This window comes from Erpetoichthys calabaricus, chromosome 1 (assembly GCF_900747795.2).
Source record: "Erpetoichthys calabaricus chromosome 1, fErpCal1.3, whole genome shotgun sequence".
Taxonomy (NCBI): Eukaryota; Metazoa; Chordata; class Cladistia; order Polypteriformes; family Polypteridae; genus Erpetoichthys; species Erpetoichthys calabaricus.
The window spans coordinates 329825047-329839453 of NC_041394.2; the positions used below are offsets into that span (position 1 = coordinate 329825047).

Below are 14407 nucleotides of genomic sequence, written 5' to 3' on the forward strand. Positions count from 1 at the left end.
TTCATATTGTTAGAAAAGTCAAATGAGCCTTCTGTGTCTGCAGCCAGACAATAAATAGAATGATTTGAAATAGATTAGCTAGATATTGTGTTATGTAGTATCCATGTCACGTAAGTAGAGAGGTCATATTTTAAGTGTATTGCGCACTTCTGAAGCCAAATCATATTTTAAGAAGCATGTAGAAGCTCTGTAGAAATTCCAAGCAAGAGCAGCTAGTCTGACTCCAGGTCAGTGAGGAATGGATGAGAGAAGTTTTCTCTAACGTGTCCTGTCATTTTTGTGCAGTTTTGAGAATATTCTCTTCTGTTCTGTCCACAGAGAAAAAAAGAGGTGGTTACAATTTCTGGGAATATACAAAAAAATGGATGGAAAGTGTACAGGTATTCAGGAGCTTCCAGAGATTGAATATAAATGTGGAGAAATGATCTCAAAAGTGGCAACTGATGAGTGAGGCGTTGTGTTTACCCTGGCGTTGCCACCTCACAGCTTGCTGTCTTGTGTGCTGTGCTGCTCTCCGGTTGCTGTTTTGGATGTGTCCCTTGGTATGGACTTCAAAACTTTTAAATTGGTAGTGAACAGAAAGAACCGGAGAAGAGCAACAACATTCAAAGACTGTGCTAGTAAGCAGCTCACCCGACTGCTAATAAAGAACCTCATCAGTCTACAACAACAACATTTATTTCTATAGCACATTTTCATACAAATGATGGAGCTCAAAGTGCTTTACAGGATGAAGAAAGAGGGAAAAAAAGACAAAATGTATAAATACTAATTAACATAGAATAAAAATAAGGCCCGATAGCCAGGGAGGACAGAGTGAAGAAGACAAGCTACACGTGATTGAATGTGATTGGCTGATGTATTTCATTTAAAGAAGGCTAACAGAACCCTATCAAGATGTAGATCATGTCTGATGACCTGAGAGACTACGTGCAGCTGTGACTGTTACGCCTCAGAGCAGACCATTGTGCTCTCGAACAGAACAAAGGGCAACAACTTTGAAAGCTAAAGGGCCGGCCGCCCTGCCATCGCTTACCACAAAATTGTTTCTGTTGCTAATAGCTGGAAGTGCTGGTTTTTCTCATTAAATACCCATTTACTCAAAATCTTTTGAGTCCTGTCCTGTCTAAAAGCTGGTGTCAAGGATACCTCAACATTGAATTGCTAGTTGTAAGGAAGGGTCAGAACTTCATAGTACGGCGAAACTCCTTCCCTCTATTCATACCATGGAGAGCAAAGGAAATGTGGACATTAAAAAAGAAGACTGTGCATGGGAATCCCTGCAACCCCAGATGAATATTTGTGACATTGAGGGAGAGGAGGATTCTAAATGGAGGTCAGTAACCATGAAAGAAGAGCCTGAGCCAACATCTCATGCTGTCACCTTGCACAAAAATGAAACTGTAAACCATGTCAAGGCTGAAGACTTTAAACTGGAGTCAGACTCTCAGCATCTGCGTCCAGGTGAACAAATGACTGGAACGGGCTTTGTGAAATGTAATCCTCACTCTCTCCAGAATAATTCTACCCAGGTGAAAACAGAATATTTGGATTCTGATGTGAAGCTGAATGAGAAAGCATCATGTCCAAGGTTTTCAGGAGAAGGTAAGAGCTTAAAAAAGAAAAATCAGTGTGAAGCTTGATGTGATTTACCTGAGGGTCTCCACGTCTTTCTCTGAATGTGGAAATACTGGCTTGTTTTGATTTAGGAATTCCGAACTGACTAGTTAATAGATTTTTAAGCCTATAAGATATGTTTAAAATTAACTAAGTCATTGTCCAACCCGGTATATCCTAACACAGGGTCACGGGGGGCCTGCTGGAGCCAATCCCAGCCAGCACAGGGCGCAAGGCAGGAACAAACCCTGGGCAGGGTGCCAGCCCACCGCAGGGCACACACACACCAAGCACACACTAGGGACAATTTAGGATCGCCAGTGCACCTAACCTGCATGTCTTTGGACTGTGGGAGGAAGCCAACGCAGACACTGGAGAACATGCAAACTCCACGCAGGGAGGACCCGGGAAGCGAACCGAGGTCTCCTTACTGCGAGGCAGCAGCGCTACCACTGCCCCACCGTGCCGCCCAACTAAGTAATCTGTTTCAGCATATTTTATTACTTCTGTTTTCATAAAATGATCATAGTGCTACACTTTATAAGCATTACAGCAAATAAACATAAAAAAATACAAGCACAAATGCATTCTCAGGTCAGGACAGGTTTGGGAGGCATGAACTGGTACAGTCTGTTGCTGTACCCACCACACAATGAAACAACTCGAGATCACCCCAGGCAGACACTCGGTCCAGTGCCACATTCTGGAAATGACCGTCTATCTGCCACAGCCAGGTGTTACGGAGTGTCCCCTTGGTCTGGTCCAGCCACCAGGAGCTCTACGATGATTGTATTGAAAGCAGAGCATGAAGTCCACAAACAAGATCCTCATACAGTGGTGTGAAAAACTATTTGCCCCCTTCCTGATTTCTTATTCTTTTACATGTTTGTCACACAAAATGTTTCTGATCATCAAACACATTTAACCATTAGTCAAATATAACACAAGTAAACACAAAATGCAGTTTGTAAATGGTGGTTTTTATTATTTAGGGAGAAAAAAAAATCCAAACCTACATGGCCCTGTGTGAAAAAGTAATTGCCCCCTGAACCTAATAACTGGTTGGGCCACCCTTAGCAGCAATAACTGCAATTAAGCGTTTGCGATAACTTGCAATGAGTCTTTTACAGCGCTCTGGAGGAATTTTGGCCCACTCATCTTTGCAAAATTGTTGTAATTCAGCTTTATTTGAGGGTTTTCTAGCATGAACCGCCTTTTTAAGCTCATGCCATAGCATCTCAATTGGATTCAGGTCAGAACTTTGACTAGGCCACTCCAAAGTCGTCTTTTTGTTTTTCTTCAGCCATTCAGAGGTGGATTTGCTGGTGTGTTTTGGGTCATTGTCCTGTTGCAGCACCCAAGATCGCTTTAGCTTGAGTTGACGAACAGATGGCCGGACATTCTCCTTCAGGATTTTTTGGTAGACAGTAGAATTCATGGTTCCATCTATCACAGCAAGCCTTCCAGGTCCTGAAGCAGCAAAACAACCCCAGACCATTACACTACCACCACCATATTTTACTGTTGGTATGATGTTCTTTTTCTGAAATGCTGTGTTCCTTTTACGCCAGATGTAACGGGACATTTGCCTTCCAAAAAGTTCAACTTTTGACTCATCAGTCCACAAGGTATTTTCCCAAAAGTCTTGGCAATCATTGAGATGTTTCTTAGCAAAATTGAGACGAGCCCTAATGTTCTTTTTGCTTAACAGTGGTTTGCGTCTTGGAAATCTGCCATGCAGGCCGTTTTTGCCCAGTCTCTTTCTTATGGTGGAGTCGTGAACACTGACCTTAATTGAGGCAAGTGAGGCCTGCAGTTCTTTAGACGTTGTCCTGGGGTCTTTTGTGACCTCTCGGATGAGTCGTCTCTGCGCTCTTGGGGTAATTTTGGTCGGCCGGCCACTCCTGGGAAGGTTCACCACTGTTCCATGTTTTTTCCATTTGTGGATAATGGCTCTCACTGTGGTTCACTGGAGTCCCAAAGCTTTAGAAATGGCTTTATAACCTTTACCAGACTGATAGATCTCAATTACTTCTGTTCTCATTTGTTCCTGAATTTCTTTGGATCTTGGCATGATGTCTAGCTTTTGAGGTGCTTTTGGTCTACTTCTCTGTGTCAGGCAGCTCCTATTTAAGTGATTTCTTGATTGAAACAGGTGTGGCAGTAATCAGGCCTGGGGGTGGCTACGGAAATTGAACTCAGGTGTGATACACCACAGTTAGGTTATTTTTTAACAAGGGGGCAATTACTTTTTCACACAGGGCCATGTAGGTTTGGATTTTTTTTTCTCCCTAAATAATAAAAACCATCATTTAAAAACTGCATTTTGTGTTTACTTGTGTTATATTTGACTAATGGTTAAATGTGTTTGATGATCAGAAACATTTTGTGTGACAAACATGCAAAAGAATAAGAAATCAGGAAGGGGGCAAATAGTTTTTCACACCACTGTATATGCCTATATTTTATCAGGTTTTTGCTAAGTAAAGCTCAGACCTAAATTCACAGCATCATCCACAGACCAGTTAGCTGTGTGTGCAAACTGAAATAGAGTTTTTTTTTCCAGTATTTTTTAGGTAATTCAGAATATGGCATTCAAAGGTCTTCATTACCACAGAGTTTAAATCTGCTGGTCTGTAGTCATTCAGGACTGTGACATTTATTTATTTTTTTCTGCTGGAATGATGGAGGAGGTCTTGAAGCAGGCAGGAACAGTGCCCAAATCCAGAGATTGGTTGAAAATTTCTGCCAATACTGTAGACAAGTGGTCTGTATAGTGCCTAAGTGTGGAAGGGGAAATAAGGTCAGGACCTGCAACTTTTTTATAATATTTTGCTGTTTGAATAGACTGCAGATGTCTTTGGCAGTGATGACAGGAGGGGGACACTGAAAAGAGAAATGTAGAGTAGTAATAGACCTTCAAGTAGGTTTATGTTCCATTGTCTTTCAAAGCAGCCGTAAAACCGATTAACTGATTAGCAAGACTGGGATTAGCAGAACTATTTGATGTTTGTTTCTTGTAGTTAGTGACCTGTTTAAAGCCTCTCCAGACTGATGTCCCGTCATTTTCAGACAATTGTCCCCTCAGCTTACCCAAATATTTCCTTCTTGCACCTTTAACCCCCTTCTCCAAGATATACAGTACTTGGCTTTTCCCGTATTCCTCACAATTGCCAGATTTGAAAGTACACTCTTTGTCTTGGCGTAGTCATCTGAGCTATGGGCTTATCCAAGGCTTATCACTGCAAAAGTTCACAATTGTTTTTGTTGGAATGTAAATGTCTTCACTAAAATTAATATGAGGTTACAGCTTCAGTGTATGCATTTATGTTGGAGGTGGCAGTTTTGAAGGCACTCCAGTTTGTATAGGCAAAGCAGTCCTGTAGCTCCTCTATTGCCTTGTTGGTCCAATTTTCTGTTTTTGTTTGTAAGCAGAAATAAGGTGAATCATATAATTGTCAGAATTACTAAGAGGGCATGGGAGAAGGCATGATGAGCATCCTTAATAGCTGCATAGCAGTGATCTAAAATAGGTCCGTCTCTGGTAAGGGCACTTTCTAGATCAGGGGTTCCCAAACTTTTCAGCTCACGACCCCCAAAATAACCGTGCCAGTGACTCGTGACCCCCACTATCCTCGGAAGTGGTTAAAATATACAAATGTTGCGCGCAACGGTGCACATGCGCCAATAGGCCTATCCAAACATGAGAATGACAACACGAAAGAACACAATGGTCTAACAACCATATATTTTTTTTAATAGTAATTTACTCGTTTGTTTAATTTCAACAAAATATCTTATCCAAACAAGAGCATGACAACAAAAAAGAACATAACGCTCTAACAACTATATAACTTTTTTCATCCAGCTCAGAAAACATATCAATCCTTCCTATTTCAACTCGCTCAGTCCAGCGCTCAAGTTTTCTCTTGAATGCGTGGATTTTATCATTTAGCGAAATTATGTGTGTGTTCTCACCTTGAAATGACATATTAAGTCCATTCAGTTTTTCAAATATGCAAGCCAAATACGCTAGCCTTGTTAACCAGTCAGGATCAGTGAGGTGATCAGCGAGCTGGGACCCATGCTCCATCAGAAATAAGCGCACTTCATCCCGCAGCTCAAACAGGCGGCAGAGCACATTCCCTCGCGAAAGCCACCTGACTTCTGTATGGAAAAGCAAGCACTCATGCTCCGATCGCAGTTCGTTACAGAGAGTGGCAAACAGTCTGATATTGAGTGGATGCGCTTTTATGTTGTTGACCATTTTTATCGAAGTCTCAAGAACACGTTTAAGTTCTGGGTCAAGTGTTTTGCTCGCAAGAGCTTCTCTGTGTATAATACAATGCGTGAATTTTACGTGAGGCGCCACTTGTAAGACTCTTGCTTTAAGACCTTTGTTTTTCCCCAGCATCGCTCCAGCACCGTCTGTACACACACCGACGCACTCGCTCCAAGACAGTCTGATGGCTTTTTAATTTGCATGTTTTTTTTAAATGTAACTATTAACTACTAGTTTTTATCTTTTGTTAGTTATGGATAAAATGTTATTTCTAAAAAATTTAATTAATTAATTTCTAAAAAGTTTTAAAAAAGTATTTGATTTCTTGGAAATCATCTCGCGACCCCCCCCCCCCCCCCAATGTCTCACAACCCCCCAGAGGGTCATGACCTCCACTTTGGGAACCACTGTTCTAGATCACTGCTATGCTAACAACTACATGCACTGAACAGCCATTGAGCAGCATTCAGGGAACAATTCCAGTTCTAAAGTCACTTCCTCTACATTCCTTTTGGAACAAAAAAGCCATCAACATTCTTAAACATTTTGTTTGTTTTCATTGTTAAAATAAAAACAAAACTCATTTGAATAATGTCTTTTTTAATAAGATTGTAAATCAAGTGTAGGTGTAAACAAATTGTGAGGTTTTATTTTTTAGGTCATATCAGCCATCTGTACTGCTGTGCCTTCCTGAATGAAGTATAAAAGAAGGAAAAAAAGGACCATCTAGTGAAATGAGATCAAATGGAGGGAAAATGTCTGGCTGATTGTGAAACAGGCTGGAAGAACAACGTGCTGCCTTAGGGGGAGCTCAGGACTGATTTGAGAATCACTGGCTTAGAAGGAACTGCAAGTGCCGTTGTATTATTTTTTCATAAAGGGCTTGAATTTTGGTGCAGGGCTGAGGGAGTCCCAACAATTACTTAAAAATCCTGCACGGTTTAACTCAAAATGTGAAAATCCTGCTGCACTTTAAAGGCGAAAAAGACTTTTATTGTTGTCACTTGTATCACATTATAGAGTTAGTTCTGAATTAAAAATACATAGTTAGTGCAACTGTGAGAGCAGCACGATGCAGTGGCACGATGTGACCAGTAAGCTGTCAGTTGGAGTTGTTTGTAGTATCATTTAAATGAGGAAATTAATTTTTTTTTTTATATAGGAATATTAATACAGGAGCAAAGGTTTCCCATTCATCCCCTGAGTGCAATGAACATTAGCTACAATTGTCAATCCATTTTCTAACCATACTTCTCCACTTCAGGGTCACAAGGAGTCTTGCTGGTGTGAAGCAGGCATCAGGCTTGGACAGTGGGCCTCCCTGGCACCCACCCTTTCAAGCTTATTCATATGGGGCTAATTTAGGGTAAATCTAAATGACAACCTGTCCTGAATGTTTTTAGGATGCAGAAGGAAAACTGGAATATCTGATTCAAATTCCAAAATGGCAGCTATTACTGGCAGGTATTGTTGCATTTTAATGTACAATAGACATGGGGACTCCCAGTGATAAGGCGGGTGAGGGGTTGTTATAATCTTGGGGGGATTTCAGCATCTGATTTATGTTACCACGTATATATTCTAAATTTATTCTATGACATTCTCCTCCAAAAAATAACACAATCAATACGAAAAAAATAAAAGCTCAAACATTATTATAACTGTTCTGTTTAATTAAAATATCCCGAATTATCGGGGAAATTACCAATTTAAGCAAACTCTTTTTAAAACATTTTTTGTAACAACGTTTTTTTAAAATCTGCATGGTCAGAGAATCGCTCTATTTCATTTAAAAACGTTTCCCATTGTTAGATATTTTTGCATCATTAGCTGGTTGAAAATGCACTAAAGAGTAATATTTAATAGTGTTTGAATTGTTCATATCTGTCACTCCTCTTTTTTAACATTTGTCCAAACTTGAATTCTAATCATTTATCTAAGATACTTTGAAAACATTTACAAGAGCCCTGAAATAAGGAGTTATAAAACTGGCAATACCGATTTCACACAGGAAGCCTTTATTTCTTAGTCTGTGCTCAATTCCAGAACTAATGGGACTCTGGATACCTGTTGTCAATTAATCTTCACCATTGAAAAATGACAAAAGTATTTTACTATGGGTTTTAGGGTTTATACTCATAGATCAAACATCAAACAAGTGATATTAATCTAGCGTGTGCATATTTCTATTTAGCAATGAAGCATGTCATTGTTAAAAGAATACATAAGAAATTTGACAAATGTGAGGAGACCATCCAGTCCTTCATGTCTCAACAGCTGTGCGTATTCTGTTAACACGGTACTTAATTATTATTAATAAGGAGATGGGCTTTGTACTTCAAATTGCTGAAACGCTAAATGAAATTTATTTTAGTATTAACAAATGGAGCAGCTCATTGCATCACTGGTGTGGACAGGTCAAACGGACACTTACATAGAACACACTTTAGTTCGATATGTGCCAAGTGTTATATAATTAGACTATAATTCACATTTATCTCATTTGAAATTGTCACCTAGCTCCAGCATCATTGGGTCATATATTTTGGGAATACACTCTGCATCAAAAATCTTTACATACTTCTCAGACAGCCTCGGTGTTACAGTCACTCCTAATCTATTAATCTATATGGGCAGATGTGAATTGAATCTTGTTTTTGTTTTTTTTTGTACTTTTATTTTCTCCTTGTGTTTTCTGGGTTGATTCTAAAGTATATTGTTGTACCTGATATTTTTTTATTATTTATTTTTGCATTCAGAATGGGTAAAAGTGTAGGTAATAGCCTGCACAACCACAAACGAGACCATCTAAGTACTGAAAAATGTCTTCAGTTGTTACAGGATACCTCCAGTCCTTGTTGCTGATAAAAGACCACAATGTAAGCACAAGAATGCAGCACATTTGTGAAGGCAAATTCATGTTAGAGACCTTCTTTTAGCTTTATGCCATGACAATAGTAATGGCCAAGGTAAGCTATTTGTATTCTTAAGCAAACACTGAAGTGACTCAACCACTTTTCAACTCTTCTTCTTCTTCTTTCAGCTGCTCCCGTTAGGGGTTGCCACAGCGGATCGTCTTCTTCCGTATCTTTCTGTCCTCTGCATCTTGTTCTGTTACACTCATCACCTGCATGTCCTCTCTCACCACATCCATAAACCTTCTCTTAGGCCTTCCTCTTTTCCTTTTCCCTGGCAGCTCTATCTTTAGCATCCTTCTCCCAATATACCCAGCATCTCTCCTCTGCACATGTCCAAACCAACGCAATCTCGCCTCTCTGACTTTGTCTCCCAACCGTCCAACTTGAATGTACTCTAATGTCCTCATTTCTAATCCTATCCATCCTCGTCACACCCAATGCAAATCTTAGCATCTTTAACTCTGCTACCTCAAGCTTTGTCTCCTGCTTTGGTCAGTGCCACCATCTCCAACCCATATAACATAGCTGGTCTCACTACCGTCCTGTAGACCTTCCCTTTCACTCTTGCTGATACCCGTCTGTCACAAATCACTCCTGACACTCTTCTCAACCCATTCCACCCTACCTGCACTCTTTTTCACCTCTCTTCCACAATCCCCATTACTCTGTACTGTTGATCCCAAGTATTTAAACTCATCCACCTTCGACAACTCTACTCCCTGCATCCTCACCATTCCACTGACCTCCCTCTCATTTGCACACATGTATTCTGTCTTGTTCCTACTGACCTTCATTCCTCTCCTCTCTAGAGCATATCTCCACCTCTCCAGGGTCTCCTCAACTTTCTCCCTACTTTCACTACAGATCACAATGTCGTCAGCAAACATCATAGTCCACGGGGACTCCTGTCTAATCTCGTCTGTCAACCTGTCCATCACCATTGCAAATAAGAAAGGACTTAGAGCTGATCCCTGATGTAATCCCACCTCCACATTGAATGCATCCATCACTCCTACCACAGACCTCACCAAAGTCACACTTCCCTCGTACATACTGTATCCTGTACAACTCTTACGTACTACTCTGCCACTCCCGACTTCCTCATACAATACCAAAGGTCCTCTTGAGGCACCCTGTCATATACTTTCTCCAGGTCCACAAAGACGCAATGCAACTCCTTCTGGTCTTCTCTAAACTTCTCTCTCAACATCCTCAGAGCAAACATTGCATCTGTGGTGCTCTTTCTTGGCATGAAACCATACTGCTGCCCACTAATCATCACCTCACATCTTAACCTAGCTTCCACTACTCTTTCCCAAAACTTCATGCTTTGGCTCATCAATTTTATTCCCATTAGTTACTACAACCAACCTCTCATACAACTCATCACACACCTTTTCCTTAGCCTTCGCCCTCTCTCTCTTCACCTTGTGCCTTATCTCCTTGTACTCGTGTCTACTTTCTGCATCTCTCTGACTATCCCACTTCTTCTTTGCCATCCTCTTCCTCTGTATACTCTCCTGTATTTCCTCATTCCGCCATCAGGTTTCCTTTTCCTCCTTCCTCTTTCCAGATGTCACGCCAAGCACCCTTCTTGCTGTCACCCTTACTACATCTGCTGTAGTTTCCCAGTTGTCTGGTAACTCTTCACTGCCACCCAGTGCCTGTCTCACCTCCTCCCTAAACTCAACCTTGCAGTCTTCCTTTTTCAACTTCCACCATTTGATCCTTGGCTCTGCCCTTACTCTGTTCCTCTTCTTGATCTCCAACGGCATCCTACAGACCACAATCCTATGCTGCTTAACTACAATTTCCCCTGCCACCACTTTGCAGTCTTCAATCTCCTTCAGATTGCCTCTTCTGCATAGGATGTAATCTACCTGTGTGCATCTTCCTCCACTCTTGTATGTAACGCTATGTTCCTCCCTCTTCTTAAAATACGTATTCACCACAGTCATGTCCATCCTTTTGGCAAAATCCACTATCCTCTGACCTTCTTCATTCCTCTCCTTGACACCATACCTGTCCATCACCTCCTCGTCTCCACTGTTCCCTTCACCAATATGCCCACTGAAATCCGCTCCATTCACCACTTTCTGTCCCTTAGGTACACCATTCATCACGTCACACCCAACTAGTGGGGCATATGCACTAACAACATTCATCATTACACCTCCAACTTCCAGCTTCATAATCATTACTCTGCCTGGCACTCTTTTCACCTCTTGACATACTGTTCCTTCAGAATAACTCCTACCCCATTTCTCCTCCCATCCACACCATGATAGAACAATTTGAATCCACCTCCAATCCACCTTGCTTTACTCCCCTTTCATTTAGTCTCTTGCACATACAATATATCAACCTTCCTTCTCTCCATCATATCGGCTAACTCTCTCCCTTTACCAGTCATACTGCCAACATTCAAAGTTCCTACCCTCAGTTCCACTCTCTTCACTTTCCTCCCATCCTCCTGTTTCCGGCCATGTCTCCCCCCTCTTCTTCTCCTTCTTCTTCTTCTTCGGCCAACAGTAGCCCAATTTCTGTCAGCACCCTGTTGGCTAACAGTACTGGTGGCGATCGTTGTTAACCCAGGGCTCAACCGATTCGGTATGGAAATTTGTATTGTTGTCCGCATATTGATCTGGCAAAATTTTAAACTTTTCTAACCACTGTTTACCAAAGACTAGAAAGGTTTCTGCTGACATACCATAACACTATACAACCTACAATAAAAACTATTCAGCAATGTTTCTTACGGGTCATCAGTTACATATTTGATTGGATGACATGGAAAGCCATTTGGGGGACTCCTGTATGGCAACTTAGCCCCCTGAGTTGCAACTTGAAGTCTGTTCTCTTCAGTTCCAGGACAGAAGAATCTAGTGAAGTGCCTCAGGACAGTCTACCTCACATCTCTGTTTTTTCCATGAAAATATTCTCTACTTATTTTTCAGTTTTGGGAGGAAAATGGGGTGCATGAGCTATATCTTAATTCAAAATGCTCAATGAGCCTAAATGTATTCTATTAGGCTTCTGTAATTTAAATATTTCTTTTCTCTTTATATTTGTTGTGCCTTCATGTTTCTGGGTTCTATTTTGACCCTTAACACATCAATCAAACCAGTCTTTTTTTTTTAACCAGATGCAAAAAAAAATCTTCCACCAATAAAATGAAAACGTAGGGGTTGGCTCCTTGTTGTGTGCTAAGTTTATTTTAACAGCAATAAGCTCTTATACACTTAAATGATTACCACTTGACAGTTCTTTTTCTGGACTTCTTATATTTACATGTGCTCTTTTTTTGTATTTCTCCAGATTTACAAGAGAGTGGCACCTTCTCCTCATCTTCATTTTCTCATACCCCACTTCACTGTAGATCGCTGCAAATTGGAAATTGGAAAAAACTGACATCTGGATCTTTCCCGTGTAGTTTTCTGCCTGTTGTGAAACTTAAAAGGATAGACACGATTAACACTCAGCACATGTATGATACAAATGTGGCAGCATTTTATGTCTGCCAAGGGCAGAAGAAAGCTTCTAAACAAAAAGCTGAATCCAAACTTAAATTGAGCCCTACAATTAAAAAAACATACTGCTGTTCTGAATGTGGAAAGCAGTTCACTAAGAAGAGCAGGCTTCAGAGGCACATAAGAGTTCATACTGGGGAGAAACCATTTTGTTGTTCTGAATGTGGCAAGCAATTCTCACAAAAAAGCTATCTTCAGACCCACAAAAGAATTCACACTGGAGAGAAGCCATTTTCTTGTTCTGAATGTGGCAAACGATTCTCTGAGAAAAACACTCTTCAGACACACACACGAATTCACACTGGAGAGAAACCATATTGTTGCTCTAATTGTGGAAAGCAATTTTCTACCAGTAGCTGTCTTCAGAGACACACAAAAATTCACACTGGGGAGAAGCCATATTGCTGTTCCAATTGTGGCAAAGGATTCTCTGACAAACGCAATCTTCAAATTCACATAAGAATTCACACTGGAGAGAAGCCATACTCCTGTTCTCTTTGTGAAAAGCAGTTTTCTACCAATGGCCTTCTGCAGAAGCACACAAGAATACATACTGGAGAAAAGCCATATTCTTGCTCTGACTGTGGGAAACAATTTTCCTCCAGTAGCAGTCTTCAGACTCACAAAAGAATTTACACTGGGGAGAAGCCATATTTCTGTTCTGAATGTGGCAAAGGATTCTCTGACAAAAGCAACCTTCAGATCCACACAAGAATGCACACTGGAGAAAAACCATACTGTTGTTCTGATTGTGGGAAACGTTTTTCCTCCAGTAGCTGTCTTCAGAGACACATAAGAATTCATACTGGAGAGAAGCCATATCGCTGTTCTGAATGTGGAAAAGGATTCACTGACAAACGCAATCTTCAGTTTCATACAGGAATTCACACTGGAGAGAAGCCATATTCCTGTACTGAATGTGGCAAGCAGTTTTCTGCTAGTAGCAGTCTTCAGACCCACGCAAGGATTCACACTGGAGAGAAACCATATTGCTGTTCTGAATGTGGCAAAGGATTCCTTAACAAACGCAATCTTCAGAACCACACGATAATCCACACTGGAGAGAAGCCATATTGTTGTTCTGACTGTAACAAAAGATTCTCAACAAGTAGCCATCTTCAGATACATGCAAGAATTCATACTGGGGAGAAACCATATTCCTGTTCTGAATGTGGCAAGCGGTTCTCACAACAAGGTCATCTTCAGACTCACACAAGAATTCACACTGGAGAGAAACCGTATTGCTGTTCTGAATGTAATAAACAGTTTCTCACCTATGTCAAACTTCAGATTCATACAAGAGTTCACACTGGAGAGAAACCATATTGCTGTTCAGATTGTGGTAAACAGTTCTCGCAAATAGGCCATCTTCAAATCCATGCAAGAATTCATACTGGAGAAAAAGTATTTTGCTGTTCTGAATGTAGCAAGGGATTCTCTGATAAATGCAGTCTTCAGACCCATACAAGAATTCACACTGGAGAAAAAACATATTCTGACTTTGACTGTGGCAAGCAATTATCAGAAATGGGTCATCTTCAGACTCATACAAGAATTCATACTGAAAAACATGAAAGTTCAAGGAAACTACCAGGCTCATCTTGAAACGTTACCAATTATTAACACCCTCTATAAACTGCAGAAGTAAGTATTACTTGGAATGATGCAGGTAATATGCTTGGTGTTCACTGTAAAATTAAGAATACCTGTAACAGCAGTACATCAAGTCCTTACCAAAGAGTGCGGCTCGCTGTCGTCTTGACAGTGGCCACCTCAAATAATGCTTTTGGCCTAAGTGTCCATCTATTACTCAACAATCTTTAATCCTTTTCACAGGCGTAGGCCTAAGCCAGTGTGTTCAGCCCAAGGCAAGAACCAGTCTGGCCAGGCATGTCGGTCAGTCTAAGGGCGTTTGTGCACACATACAGACTCTTCACCCAAATCTGTTCGGAATTGCCATTGAACCTAATTGTGACTCGGGAGGAAACCAGGAAACAGGAGGTCTTACAAACATCACAAAGGGAGTAGCCCATCACTAATGCAAGATAATGAGGGATTGG

The 14407-nt window shown here is 40.9% G+C and overlaps 1 protein-coding gene across 1 annotated transcript in view; it reads left to right on the forward strand.

Annotated features, from left to right (window-relative positions):
* The window catches only part of LOC114664335 (zinc finger protein 721-like), an 86299-nt gene that overhangs the window by 2478 nt on the left and 69414 nt on the right, over nt 1–14407 (forward strand). The window contains 2 exon segments of the mRNA XM_051932315.1: nt 319–1605; nt 12136–13950. Coding sequence (XP_051788275.1) covers nt 1227–1605; nt 12136–13950 — 2194 coding nt within the window. The 5' untranslated portion in view covers nt 319–1226.